The 14,189-nt window shown below is 42.1% G+C and overlaps 2 protein-coding genes across 4 annotated transcripts; one reads left to right on the forward strand and one right to left on the reverse strand.

Annotated features, from left to right (window-relative positions):
* The first annotated feature begins 1,008 nt into the window (after nt 1-1,008).
* retreg2 (reticulophagy regulator family member 2) lies at nt 1,009-10,896 on the forward strand. The gene is made up of 9 exons (XM_084347371.1): nt 1,009-1,332; nt 1,817-1,920; nt 2,417-2,447; nt 2,831-2,960; nt 5,005-5,089; nt 5,396-5,533; nt 5,991-6,079; nt 6,614-6,749; nt 7,914-10,896. Exons 1-9 carry the CDS (start codon nt 1,079-1,081, stop codon nt 8,696-8,698), a joined length of 1,752 nt encoding a protein of 583 aa, XP_084203497.1. The 5' UTR covers nt 1,009-1,078; the 3' UTR covers nt 8,699-10,896.
* A 373-nt stretch (nt 10,897-11,269) lies between these two features.
* On the reverse strand, nt 11,270-14,123 carry mdh1b (malate dehydrogenase 1B, NAD (soluble)). Of its 3 annotated transcripts, XM_084347374.1 has the most exons (10): nt 14,059-14,123; nt 13,855-13,967; nt 13,647-13,781; nt 13,428-13,570; nt 13,169-13,337; nt 12,738-13,086; nt 12,467-12,608; nt 11,719-11,894; nt 11,475-11,610; nt 11,270-11,343 (listed from the first exon to the last, which is right to left on the reverse strand). In XM_084347374.1, the coding sequence occupies exons 1-10, from the start codon at nt 14,078-14,080 to the stop codon at nt 11,304-11,306; spliced, it is 1,425 nt and encodes a 474-aa protein (XP_084203500.1). In that variant the 5' UTR covers nt 14,081-14,123; the 3' UTR covers nt 11,270-11,303. The 3 variants fall into 3 exon arrangements, with proteins under 3 accessions (XP_084203500.1, XP_084203498.1, XP_084203499.1); XM_084347372.1 differs by having other exon boundaries at nt 13,169-13,570; XM_084347373.1 differs by having other exon boundaries at nt 11,471-11,610; nt 13,169-13,570.
* Between the last annotated feature and the right edge of the window lie 66 nt (nt 14,124-14,189).

The following is a 14,189-nucleotide window of genomic DNA, read 5'->3' on the forward strand; positions in this document are numbered from 1 at the left end:
TGCGGTCATTCAGCGGGTGATTTAACGCCAAAATACCTTTAGAACTGCATTTAAAATACATGCCATTAAAATATGAAACTTGTATCACAACGCTGTCTTGAAAAAGACTCACCCTGGAGTCATTTAATTCACTTTTCCCACCACGTTTAGCCCCGTTCAGAGCTGTCATTCAGCCAACAGGCATCCTCGCTCCCGAGACACAGCGCGACCGCGCTTGGGAGTGCACGCACACAGCTGTGACGTCACCATGGAAAATGAGACTTTGGGGGGGCTTTTCTGGCCTTTACAAAACTTTGTGACGGTTTAAAAGTCCATGACTTAAAAATATGGAATACAAAGATTAGCAGTTAACAGTGGTGACAGCTGGAGGTGTCCTGAGAACAGTTTTACAGGCTTCTCTTTTACTATTACGGCTTATGGGAAAAATGCTTTCTGGGCCCCATGGGATTTTTTGTTGCAATACCGCGAGTGGCCACTGGAAAAAATCGGCGTGCCTGCTGAGAGGCTTCGTCATATCCAGGTTATATTATAGATCCATGCTCGAGATCCGTCCGCCCATCTGTGTCATTGGTACATCAAGTTTACAGAAATGATTAAGAAAAAGGCCGGAAATTGTATCGCCTTCAGAATAAAGTACGATTAAGACCCTAAAAAATAATTAAAAACAACAAATTAAATTAAATTATTAATCATGTTAATCCTTACATAATATTAACTTATTTGTAAAATAGGACATTAATTTAATTAACCATGACAATATGTATCCGTATGCTAAATATTGACTTATCTACTATCAAAACAACATAAAAACAACTACAACCTTTTTTTGACCGTTTTGGTTTTACATTTGTGGTTCCATAATTGCCATTTCAGTTTCCAAAACGTATACAACCATTCACCAATTAAACCTTTAGTCATCTTTTTCGCTCTGGTACCTTGTGTACTTGCGCTAAACGGAATCGGCTTTATTTTGACATTCGCAACCGGAAGTTTGGGTTTTTTAAAGCCCGTCACGCTTGACGCTGATCTTTCCATATACCCCGTGATAGCCAAAACAACATAACAAAGTGGGGGAAACATGGCGAGCGGAGAGGAGGCCAGAAGACGCCCCTCGGTTACCTCGTCTTCGGTCGGCCTGGAGTCTCTGTTCCCTGCAGGAACCTCGGAGCAGGCCTGCGGGGACCTAAACCCGGAGCTCGTCCGGCTGCGTGAGCGTCTTCAGGGCTGGCTATCGCAGTATGAGCCCCTGCTGCTGTGGGTGCAGAGGCTGCTGGTCTGGGAGAGGCCGTTGTACAGCATCTCTGTCGCCCTGACACTCAACACCTTATTCTGGTAAACGTCGAATCACGTTTTTCCGCCTTTTTGACAGCTCGATAAGGCTGCACTGAACAGCGTTAGCGAGCTGGCTAACGTCGGCTAGGCTATTACGAGTGAATGTCAGGATAAGTTAGCTAATCCCACGTCTTTAGCTCGATGCTAACGCAGCTTGTAAGCAAGTCCAAACTTAATTTTCAGCACGACAGATTTGGCGTCATGTATTTAACACTGTTAGGAAAAACATTAATGCGCTGACTGAATGGACAACCAGAGTCATCGTGACATGCTCCACTTGTTAGCTTCAGGTCAGCTTAATCCCAACAAACACTCATGTCATGCTGTGTGGCCCAGGCCTCGTTAACCAGCTGTCAGTAAACATAGCTGCTGTGTGGGTGTATTCATTGAGTCTTATGTGGAAGTGAGCTTCTTGACATCATACGTATGTCTGTTTGTTATATCATATGTTTATATGTTGAACATGAGCCAACTGTCTCCACAGGCTCCTGTCATCCACCTCCCTGCGGCCTCTGTTCCTGTTGAGTGTGTCCCTGCTGGGACTTATGCTACTGGAAAGATGGAAGCCCAAACTGCCCATCATTACTGGTAAGCCCAGGCCTTTGTGTAGTTTGTATCTTGTCTTCAGGCTTTGTCACACAAGAAATCTCTAAAAAATTAAATAAAAATTCACCTTTGTAGGTTTACGCAGTGTGTTTGTCTGCTTAAATACTTTATTCAACTTGCTTTAACGCCATCCTGGTAGGGGGTTTGGTTTCCAGTGAAGACATCAAGTGGATCATGATCAATTAAAGGAAAAGCTCACCCTAAAATGAAAACTTAAGGCTTATTTTTAAACAAAAGCAACTAGCAAGAAAAAAAAATGGCTCTATACAACTTGTATCCAAGTCTACAGAAGCTCCGAGATCCGTCATTTGCTTGATTATTCTATGAACATTTAATAAAACACACTGCATTTTATCCACCATGTAAGATGTGGCAAAATACACCCCTGTGGTAATGAAAACCTTGTCATTTCATTTGTTTAATAAAAGAATATTGCTTCATGACGTGCTGCTAATTGTGTTTTTCTCTTCCATTGCAGTTCAACATGCAGATGCTCACCCTGTCGAAAGGTGTGTAGTGTGTACATGATAAACAAGATTACCTGCAATATTGTGAAGTAATGTCATTATTCTTGTGACGTCATATCCTGTTGCAATTCAAAATAAGAGCATCTGGTAAATCCACCCTGTCTTTATGTTTATGGCATTTTCTTGCACGTCACACAGTATCATCAGAAGTAATTGCAGGCTTCCGCTCGAGTTTAGTCTGTTGTATTTGTGTTCGTCTGTGTGTGTCTCCCTCACTCCACTGTCATTACACGACCACAGAATCCACCTGCAATCCTTTAAGTGCAGTCTGAAGCACTTTTAGGTACTGATTTCCGTTCTTTACAAGTGCTGATTCTGTCACTCTCTTCCTGTGTTTGTTTGTGTTTTTTTTTTTCTCCATACAGTGAAACAATGAGCACGGAGCAGCGTCTGCTCAGCATTCCTGAGCTCAGCCACCACCTGGCTGAGAGCTACCTGACTTGCTGCCTGTACCTGCAGGAGATGTTGCAGTACAAACACCAAAACCATGGCAAGGTACAGTGCTTTGACTCATCCCACTGACACACAAGGAAAGATATGTACAAGAATTATGAACAGCAGGGTTCCCATGCAGTATGGAATTTGATTTCACTGATTTCCAGGTCTGGATAAGCATGGAAGAAAGAAAAGCAGAGAGAATGGATACTGCTTTTCTTAAATTTTAGAAACAGAATTTCTTTAGAAAATGAATAAATTCATAATGCAAGCTAAAGGGTTTTTCATGGTGGTTGAACGCACACTGCTGCACAGAGCTGCCTCTACACCTGGAAGTCACACCTCTGCCCCAAGGGTCTTATAATTTTCCAAATCCGGACATTTGCAACTAAATTAGTTTGAAAGAAAGCGTGGCAATATCTTTGATCGCACATATAAATGACAAATATCCTGCTTGTATATGCATTTGTGAGTTATGCAGATAACAGAAAAGTAAATGGCCACTTTTCTGCATAAGGAAGCCATTCCATTATGACTGCATTTATCATTGTTTCCATCGTTTGGTGTCAGTTGATTTGTATGAGCTACAGTACCTAGCTACAATCTTCCGGCAATTATTTGGCAACTCAACAGCATACATACTGGGAATGTAACATACCTGTTAACAGTTTGATTTTAAAACCATTAATTTAAACAGTTAACATCTAGCTACTTGTATTTTGATGTCAAATCTGGTCAATGGAAAAAAATCCAGAAAATGTGATGGACGCTGGAACAGTGTAACGTATTTCAGACAACCTAAAAATTTGTATTTTTGGCTAAAGAGTGCACTTCTAAATTCACTGTTAATCTAGAGAAAATAAAGAACAAGTCAGTCAACACATGTGGCTGTCACTGAATAAAGATCTTTAAGAGAGTGCTTGTAGATCTTTAAGGGAGTGCTTGTGCCCCGTTCAGATATCTGATCCCTCGTCTCTTAAGTGTAACTCTGTAAAGCATGGGTTTATTCAGTCTGGACTATCTGGTGTCTTTATTTATAATCAGCTTGTGCTTTAGGGTTGTACTACGAAGGAAGATTAATGGGTTAGCAAGGTATGTAGAGGCTAAATGCAGAGTTTTCAATGTCTGAAAGATGTCTCTTTCAATCTGCTAGATCAACATGGTAATTTTTACTGCACTACAACCTGAGTGGATACAGATTCTCAGCTGAGGAAATGCATTATGCTGTGTAATTACAGCAGCACAGGCTGAGTGTATCAGGTTATGTTTTGCCATGGGGACCTCCATGCATTCAGTTAGCCATGCATAAAGCATTTCCCGCCCCCCATTTGCTTCAGGTAATGGTTAAATTCAATTCAAAGTTTCATTTTCTGATTAGCTGCCTAGTCCGTGGTACTGCAGCTGAAAGAACTGATTAGAAAATTGTGTGACTGTGTCGGACCTAAATGCAGTTTTTGAATATGATATTTAAATTTGCTGTAGCAAGTTTAAAGTTTAAGAGGATTGAGAGTGTGCAGTTGTCAGGCAGTGAGAGTCAATTGAGTGTTAAAATAAATATATTATTTTATGAATTTACACGCTTAGCGAAGTTTTGTCAGCTGTTGCTGTTGTTATACACTCTTCATAACAACCCGTTCCTCAGACTGAAGCAGGCGAACGTGATCAGTCCGTTTTGTGTGGAAGAAGAGACAAATGACTCACTGAATGCCCCTTTTCATGGGAACAGGCACATGAAGAAGAAAAACTGTATTAACAAAGAAAGTTGATTACTAGCGTCACGATACTCGACGAGCCAGGTCATGCAAAAATAGTCTGGCTACATCAAAAGTTCTTTCGTAGTACACCCGTCCAGTCACTGAAAGCATACACAGAATGTAAAAGTCAGCATTTCTAACAATATGGCTGAATGAACAACAAATGACTAATTACCAGGAGACTAAAAACGTAAGTCTGATCTCAGCAGGTGCTGCAGGTTCCAGATCTCATTCAGACATCCTCGTCTATCGTACACAGACGCACCACACACCTGCACAGACGCCGCTTTTTTTCATTTGCAGCTTGAAGGTGTAGTCGCCTAATTTTGCTTACTCGTTCTGTCTCCTAGTTCTGTGTGATGATGTGCAGTGGCTGTTTTGTACTGGCCGTGGTGGGACATTATGTACCAGGAATCATGATCTCCTATATTATAGGTGAGTCTCTTGCATAATAATTGTCATAAAGTGGGCATGTCGTGACAAACAGAGTGTGTGATTATAGGTAGTAATGGCAGTCAATGGTGTAATTACATTTTATTGTCTAGCTAATAGCTCATGCTTGGATTATAATATTTTGTAGCAGGTGGATTCTTTTTTTACGTCCCCTGTTAAACCCTATTTCCTCATACCACTTCCATAGATCACATAGACTCTGTGTAAATTTGCAACATCGTGCTTTGCCAACTGTGAAGAATCAGGGCAGTGTAAAGTTGTCACTGTTCTGTTTGTGCACCTGTTCAGTCCTGAGCGTGCTGCTGTGGCCGCTGGTGGTGTACCATGAACTGATCCAGAGGATGTACACGGGCTTGGAGCCAATCCTCATGAAATTGGACTACAGCATGAAGGGAGACACCGAGCACCGCAAGCATGACAAGAGGAGTGAGTGCCACTGTGACACCTTGGGGATATAGATACCGCCCTAACTTGTGTGCAATAGATCAAATTCATGCTTGTGTTTGTAACATTAATCCAGGACTTTGGCACAAGAGACGAAAGGGTTCCACAAGGAGCTTGAGTTTTAAATGGGTGTCGATGACCTTTCTTTTCCCTCTTACTGAGACACAAAACCATGCAAACACAGGAAGAATAGCGACATGTTACATAATTATGCAAATAGAGCAGTGCTGAATATCAAGTGTGATTATAAGTTCTTTTGGGTTTATTGGTACCTAGTTTTCATATGCTTAACACGTTTAGTCTAGCTCTTTCTAATGGGTTCTTTTCTGCATTTGTATCCATCCTTAGTTGTTTGTTGCCACTGTGTCATTATGTTAAGTTCTCATGCATTTCCTTCTCTAGGGTGACGTTTTAAAAGCATGTATGTGTGTTTTAACAGAGGTGAAGAAGGAGATGGAGGAGGGAGACGAGCCAAGAGCTGAAACGGAGAGTGAGAGCGAGGAGGAGCTGTCCTGTTTCGCCCCAACGGTACAGTCACACACTTGAAACTAAACCCAGATTACACTGACACATAAGGTGGGCTTTTATAGGTGTGTGTATTGCAGAGGAAGCAGCCGTAGAGTGGATAGCAAAGAATGTGTTGGCTTTATTATTTTAGCTGGAATGGGAGGGGTGCTCTGTGTGGTGTAGTAAATGGCTTCAAGGAATATATTTGAAGTACTACCGCGTTCCATTAGTGCAACTGTAGTGAGTAAATAGTTATATGAGTACTATTGCCAATTTTGATGTCATGCCAGGTCCTCGGTCACTGTGCTTTGTCTGTGGAATGAATTAGGACCTTGCAGAGCACAATGTAAGCTAAAGCGTACTTTACCAGACGGCTTTACTGCTGTCAATCTCAGTCCTTGAAGGTCACAGTCCATAGCAGTGCGTTCACGCCTGTTGATATATGTGTATAATGAAATTTTGATGCCTCAAGGCTCAAAAAAAGAGCGATTATGAAAACCATTATGATACATTAGTGTTTTAGCAGTGATATAACGCTGCGGTTTTGTCGGTCAGGTGGATGTGAAGACCACAGCTCTGGCGATGGCCATCACAGACTCAGAGTTGTCGGACGAGGAGGCGTCCATCTTGGAGAGTGGAGGGTTCTCAGTGTCCAGAGCCACCACTCCTCAGCTCACTGACTTGTCTGAAGGTAAATGATTACACGTATCATAGTCGCACTTGATGTTACGCTCATACAGAATTCGTTTTTCAGGGTCAGTTCAGCTCTGGAGCCAGTAGGTATTCATAACAGAGTGCTCTTGTCTGTGAATGCAGATGTTCTTCTCCCCTTTTCATGCCACACCGGTTCTATGTATCAGTGATTTTCTTTTAAGTGAGTAATTTCAGCTCAAGTCTGCATTCAAGTATATGAAACAAGATATATTTACGGCAGTTACCTCCTCTCTTGTATAATTTGACCTCTTCTCCTGGTATATTTACCTGTTCATCTTGTCAGCTTTTCGTCTTGTTTTTAACACCAGAAACCTTTTGGTTTGTTTGGATGTATCAGTATTAATCTTTTAGTCTATAAAAGGCCAAAAAAAGTGAAAAATATTCATCACAATTTCCCAGAGCTCCGAGTGGCGTCTTCAAATTGCTTCTTTTGTCCAACCAACCCAAGTCCACAACCCAAAGACTCAAAGCATAAAGTGTGACATTATAACTTGAAAAACGATTAATCAATTATGAAACCAACAGGAAATTAACTTTGTAATTTTATTTGATTAATCCACTAATCGTTGAAGCTCTTTGTATAATGTTTTGTTTATTATATTTGGATAAGATACTTGAGCCAGTTGAGTTTCAGGCTGGACACACTGGATGTGTGTTCAACGCTGTTGTGTGGCGTTACCTAATTTCGGCGTCCATGTTAACAGGTTAGACTGGCCACACTGGATGCATGAGTCGCCCTTCTCACTCGCATGTCAAGTGTTTCAACACGCACATGGTTCACAGCAAAAATAAACCTGAAAACGACCTGTAGAGAGTCATATGGACGTCATGCCAGCGTTTCAATACAGTTTTAATGTCTGTAAAAGTTAAGGTCCGTTTGTTTTCCCCGTGCACTATTTCTTTCTCCCTCCCACTTTCTCACTCTTTCAGCAGGGTAAGGGAAAATCATGTCATCATATTTATTGATAATAATCAAAGCCAACCTACATGTAAACAGATAGGGCAGGCAGGAGCCACGCTGCAGAAGCAGCAGCAGCAGCCTATGTGAACACAAACACGCAAGTGAGCAGCAGCAGCAGCTCAGCAAGCATCTTCTGTGGCCGGCCTGTAAGATTTTTGTGCTGTCTCTTCTCGACTACAGATCTGGACCAGCAGAGTTTACACAGTGACCCAGAGGAGCCATACATGCGGGATCTCCCCGAGTTTCCCTCAGTTGAGGAGTTTCCGTCCATCGAGCATAACCTGCTCCACTTCCCTCTACGAGGCCCCGGCCAGGCTGACGGAGCCCAGGCTGGTGCTCAATCAGAGGGAGAACCACTGAGCCCCGCCAGCCTCCTCATCCAGCACCTAGCATCTCCGCTCCACTTTGTGAACACGCACTTCAACGGACATGGACGACCACCTGGGGGTGAGGAGGGCATGTTGCCCATGTCGGCTGCAGGTGAGGAAGCGGGGAGGCAAGAGGTAGAGGAGAAGGAGGGAGCAGTAGCCCAGGGTGCACAGCGCTCCTTGGAAGCCTTGAGCGAGGAGATAGTAAGCACAGCGATCTCCACTGTGGTGCAGAACACTCTGTCGGCCCTGCTGCGCTCCAGCGAGGCCAGCGAGGAGCCCTCCTTGGCTGAGTTCCTTCCCACCGAAACCCCACCAGGTGTTCTGGAGACCTCCACCCAACCCACCGACGTCACTGGTAACACTACAATTGCTACAGTAGGAGCGCTGGGAGCTGACGAGGACCTGGATGAGGAGATTACGAAAGAGGAGATGCCCGACGACACACTAGTTCCGACCGAGGAAGAGGACTTTGAGCTTCTGGACCAAAGTGAACTGGAGCTGGTGGACGAGGAGCTGGACCTCAACTCTGACAGACAGGTGGTGGGAGGAGCTTCAGAGACACCTGCATCTCCTCAGCATCAACCACACTCATAGCTTCCCTGTTGCCTCCCCATGCCCCCACCTCCAACTGTTTTGTTTTTATTTGTACGTTAGAACTACATTATATCCATACATACTGCTATATACAAAACATTTATCAAAGAGTCTGGCGTTAAATTCTGTTGGTCGATGATTGTGTGGCAGATGGTTGAGATTACTTGGTGCGTTTTTGCTTTCATAGCCTCGCCATTACAAGGGTGCGTTCAGCCTCGGTACCTGAGTTGTTTCTAGTCCAGGACCATCACATTAGCGGGATCATCAGCTACTACCAGGTGGCATCCACGAAGACATGGCTTTGATTTATACACTTAAATTCACACATCAATAACGAAATCATCAATAATGCTTTTACGGTAGAGTTTTTGCGTGGTGTTATTCTGCCTGTTAGCCTGATAGCATCATGTTCAGTGAGAGCAGGTTCAGGGCAGAACTGGATTGGGTCAACAGAGACGTCATTGTGTATGTCTGGTTTTACACGATCATCTATTTGTTTGATAAATTGGCAAGCAAATTTTCTCACAGCGGAGTGAAATATCTCTCCTCGTCCAGTCTGATGTCACAATAACGATGCCTTTATTTTCTACCTTGGCTCACCTTCCACCTTGTTTTCGTTCAGAAGCAGATGTTTATCTAGATGGTCTTATGAAGAGTTGAAATGTTGGATTATATAATTATTAATATATGCTATAAATTATTTAATTTAACAGTCAGTCGATGAAACTTTATTGTTCGGCCAAGGGGGGAGTTAAAAGTAAATTTAATCCTTTCTGTTGCCCATGATGATTGTATAATTGTTTTAATGACAACACCATGGACGTGCAAGTTGGAAATGTAGTTACGTATTCCCAGAGTTAGCGTTAGTAAAACGATAGTATTATCCTTCACTTTATCCTTACCTGCAAGGTCTCTAAGGTTCCAGTTTGGACAGAAGCATTCAGTCATTAGTGGTCTTTCACTTGTTGCCTGGAATTGGAAACTTTTGACATTGTTGGATGTTGACGTGTAGTAGATCTTTACCCATACACATAAGTGACTTTGATGTGGCAAGATAAAAAGAAATGTTTTCCTGAATTTCCTCTATGATTGATGCCTCGTTTTTACTCATATTTGTGAATAGGATTTAATTTCACACATCCGTATATAATTGGTCCGTATGTAATTGATTCTTGATCTTTGTTGAGAAACACAGGCTTCTTGGGAGACAGCTATTTGTACATGTACAGTCATCACTGGGATATGTATATTTACCAAATAACCTCCTATGTGCCGCGACAAGTCCATGCATGCCATGCATCACGCATGTATTTACCATGATCAATATCTGAGGTCAGATTTCAAAAGAGTGTTACTTTTACTGGAGCAGATTTTTATTCCGTTTTTGGAGGAAAATCGTTAAATTACACGGGCCGTATGTGGCCGCTGCTGGGGGAAATAGTTGACACGACATGGAAGAAATTAGCACTATGCTCGACTGTATAAAGAGGCCACTTTTGCTTTTGTAAACCACTCAGCATCCAAATCTCAGGGGTGGGTTGTACAAATTGAATATAGCATTGCAGAGTATGTGTCCATTTCCCAACTTGTCGTCGTGCATTGTATTTGTACTAACCTTTCCTTTTTTCAGTCAATGCCTCCTTGTGTATAGTGTAGAAATGCTTAAAAAGAACGTGTATATTCTGCATGTAAAAACAGCACTCTGTTCAAGTTCTCCTTGTCAGCCGACAAAGTACTGCACAATTTGTGAGAAAAAAAATTGAATGTTTTCAGGTTAAACGAGCCCATTAAATTCAGTTTGTTTAATATTTAATTGCCAACCAGGGGAATACGAGTTTTGATGTGTCCAAATTTTAGAGACTGCCCAACTGTAAATGGCAAGTGATAACAGCAGATTTAGAGAAGGATATTAACTGACTAGTTTGTGTATGGTAGTAGTGTGTTATATGCTCAAAATATTGCTTCTTGAACTATAAAAAAGGCACTTACTGAACTGTACAATTTTAAAAAAAGGAATATATTTTCTAATTTCTCCTTTTTCCATAAAGTACTCAGTTTGATCTTTTACATCTAGATATATAACGGCTATGGATGAGTTTCACAGAGCGGGAAAAAGATATATTGACATGAAACTGGTCAAATAAAACTGCAACTCCACATGTTGAAAGTAAGAGAATAAAAGAACAAACTGAAACAAACTTGAGATGTGGCACTGAAATTTATCTGGACTATTTACTTTGATCATTTTAAAGGTCCCAAATAATGCTTATTTCTAGGTTTATATTTTTATTTCATGTTATTCATATATTTATTAGAAATGTTAATTAAAACACATTGTTTTTCTTATACTGTCCTTTGCTGTCCATTCCACTGGGACAGCTTCTTTTTTTTCCTAATCCTGATGACTCGTAAGCGTTAAGCATTTTGATATTTTCACAGTATTTATATAGCTGATCAAGAAAGACATGGAGATCTAACTTTCTACAAATGGAATCAATTTCTAACCTGTGTTTATGTTAATGTTTTAAGTGATGTCATTTAGGTTTACAGAAAAAATTAGGACAAAACACGTCACTTTTAAATGACTATCAACTGTCTTCTTTATTCATAAGGTTCCTGCAATTTTATGATCCAAGTTCTTTTTCCTGGGGAAAAAAACACAGCTTTGTACCTTAGACGCATTTTTGAAAAGACCATATGTTGAAGTAGTAACAACGCATTGTAGCTATGAAAATGTATGCTACAATATCCCTCGTTATTCTTGTTAAGTACCTGCCTGAGTTCACTCGCAGAAAGGTGAAGTCTCTCCTTCAACTCCTCGCCAACAGTCACATCAAATAGCACGGACCATTTGCCGTCCGTGAAGGTGACTGGAACTGAGAGGACGATGCCATCTGGGAGATCGTAGTAACCTACACAAGTAGCCAAAGACTATTACATTCCAACTCTAGCTAGATCAGTCAAAGTCGCAGCTAAAATGTGAAAGTTTTGTCACACATTGTGCTTGGCTGCATCTTCACCTGGGCAGAGTACACCCATAGAGAAGACCTCATCTGGACCACAAATGCCATTCCAAGCTTTTAGGACAGTGACGATCCCATTGGCGAGCGACATGTCGGCTGCACGGCAAGTCTTTGAAGCCACAGCTGCACGCTGACAGCGTACCAAGTCTTGAAAGTCTGTTTCCAACCATTTCCTGGAAGAGAGAAGGAGGATTATTGGCTTTTTTGGCATATCCCAGCACAGGATGCTCTTGATCAGAGCAGTCAAACTGCTTGGTCAGATGTATTGTGCAATCAACACTGGCACAGAGCTGAGTCACAGCAGGGTGCAGTTTGGTAGGCAGTTTTGTAATTTGATGGTAGATGAGTGCCAGAGCTTATCATGTTCTGTTTGTTTAGCCTGCCAATGTGCCCGGTGGGTGGAGTTGACCAGTAAACAGCATGCAGAAGAGTAAACACAATGAGATAAGCCTATATGAGTCCAGTGTATAAAGCATACTAGTAACCACCGATACCATTGAACCAGGGATCTGAAGCACTACTTTCTTGAGTATTTCCGTATTTCATACTTCATACTTCTACTTCACTACATCTCAGAGGAACATATTGTACTTTTTACTCCGGCTGTTTTTACCGTTTTCAATTATGGGGTGAACTTGGATGAATGACTGAATATATAAATATAATATACTTATATACATAACATATTTGTATTTTTACTTCAGAAAGGACCTGATCATTTCTTACACCCCTGGTTATTACAAACCTTTCATGAAGAATCTTTTCGACGGGTTGGGAGAAGAAAGCCGGTCCTTTGATTGCCCCATCATAGTTGAAAACCTTCGCCCTCTGCAGGTCAACATAGAAACTACCACTGATGTTTCCCCACACAAGGACATTTGTAACATCTAGAGCAGGAAAGGGAGAAATGATTTACCTTGCATTGAAAGTGATCATGCATAACTGCAGTGGGAATGTACAGTAGGTAAATCACTTTCACCAGAGAGAGAGAGAGAGAGAGTGTTTATAAAAGCTACCTGATGTCTTCACTTTCAGCTTCTTTGCGATGACGGCTCTGGCTTCGTTCTCCAGCTGTGTTGCCATGGTGACAAACTGGTGGCTGTCGATGGAGCGTGCGTTGTCCAAAAGGAGCGAGCATCTCAGGTTGACGAATGAGTCACCAGACACAATCACCTTCACCTCCTTGTTGGCCCTTGTGTCGATGAGTTGTCCATACTCTCTGTACCTGTCTGAAATCCCCTTCACCGTTTTCTTCCTCTTTTCCTCCTCATTCTCATTCTTTGTACCATCAGACCAACACTCATCCAGCAGTAGAATGACATCTGCATCTTGGAAGGCCTGTCCCAGGTCTGTGTGAGTGGTCACCTGTTAATAAATAAATCAGATGGCTTTATTTTCCTTATGATGAAGTTAAAAAAAGGGGGGAAAAATACTAAAAATCCTATACTTGATGGAGCAGATGTAGTGCCAGGTCCTCTGTCTCCATCCTCAGCTGCTGCAATTCCTCCTCATTCCTGTCCAGGTCCAATAGGTGGAGGCTGATTGTAGAAACATGGGGGAACACCTCAGCCGAGAGCAGATTTGGGATCAGGAAGTGACAGGCTGGGCTGAGAGCACTGGGAAGATTTGAAAAAATGCTGACACACTTGGAACCTTCCCATAAATTCCTCTTTTTCTTTGGTTTGGAGTTTTTCTGACCAACCCACCTGCTGATCCATATGTGAAGGGGTTGGATAAGACTCAGGCGATGCTGCTCCTCTACAATAAGTTTCATCTCGGTTTCAAGATTCTCTGCTGCAACACTCAGCATTATATCTGTAGGCATGTCTGACGTGATGTTGTAGTACTCCTGCACAACCATTGATATAAGAAATTGTCATGTTTGGAAGTATACGTTAAGAAGTGAAAACCTAACGTATGCCTACCTGACAATGCTCTAGGAAGTCACTGAACCCCCCTACGAGCATCCCTTTCCCTCCTTGGTCCACCAGTTCCCTCCAAACCAAAGGAGACTCCTTGTGTTTCCAGCCATTTCTGTTGCAGGTGGCCTCCAGCCATTCCTAACAGACACCAGTGAGAGGCCACATGAATAAGATGACAAATAAGTATAAGAAAAAGTACGCAAAATCTTACCTTCCACTCATCTGGGAGGATGGAGATCTTATGGACCCTGAAGTTCGGCAGAGATCGATGCAAAGTGTCTGCTAATAGTTCCGCTTTCGCATAATGTGGGCAGTCTGCCTTCCCTAAAGAGGTTGAAATCATAGACAGTCAGAAATGTGATGTTTTCATATGCAGTTAAATGCTACAAGATAAGGAAGTAAAGTCAAACTTCACCAGCAAGCACAATTTTTGCCATTGCGTCTGTTGCTAGGAAACGGAGTGTGTTGCGCTAATTTGAATCCGTGTAGGAAACACCAAACTAAAAAAACATCAGGACCCGCTATGATGACTGTGAGACCTATCAT

The sequence above is a fragment of the Pagrus pagrus genome, assembly GCF_965226575.1.
Source record: "Pagrus pagrus genome assembly, chromosome: 24".
In the NCBI taxonomy this organism is placed as follows: Eukaryota; Metazoa; Chordata; class Actinopteri; order Spariformes; family Sparidae; genus Pagrus; species Pagrus pagrus.

Excerpts from the sequence above, each read along its gene's own strand:
- retreg2 (XM_084347371.1), top strand. The coding sequence starts at position 1,079 with ATGGCGAGCGGAGAGGAGGCCAGAAGACGCCCCTCGGTTACCTCGTCT. Across the intron at positions 1,333-1,816 it reads ACACTCAACACCTTATTCTG|GCTCCTGTCATCCACCTCCC; the intron begins GTAAACGTCGAA and ends CTGTCTCCACAG. Across the intron at positions 2,448-2,830 it reads GATGCTCACCCTGTCGAAAG|TGAAACAATGAGCACGGAGC; the intron begins GTGTGTAGTGTG and ends TTCTCCATACAG.
- mdh1b (XM_084347372.1), bottom strand. The coding sequence starts at position 14,080 with ATGGCAAAAATTGTGCTTGCTG. Across the intron at positions 13,968-14,058 it reads GGCAAAAATTGTGCTTGCTG|GGAAGGCAGACTGCCCACAT; the intron begins GTGAAGTTTGAC and ends CAACCTCTTTAG. Across the intron at positions 11,611-11,718 it reads TATGGGTGTACTCTGCCCAG|GTTACTACGATCTCCCAGAT; the intron begins GTGAAGATGCAG and ends CTACTTGTGTAG.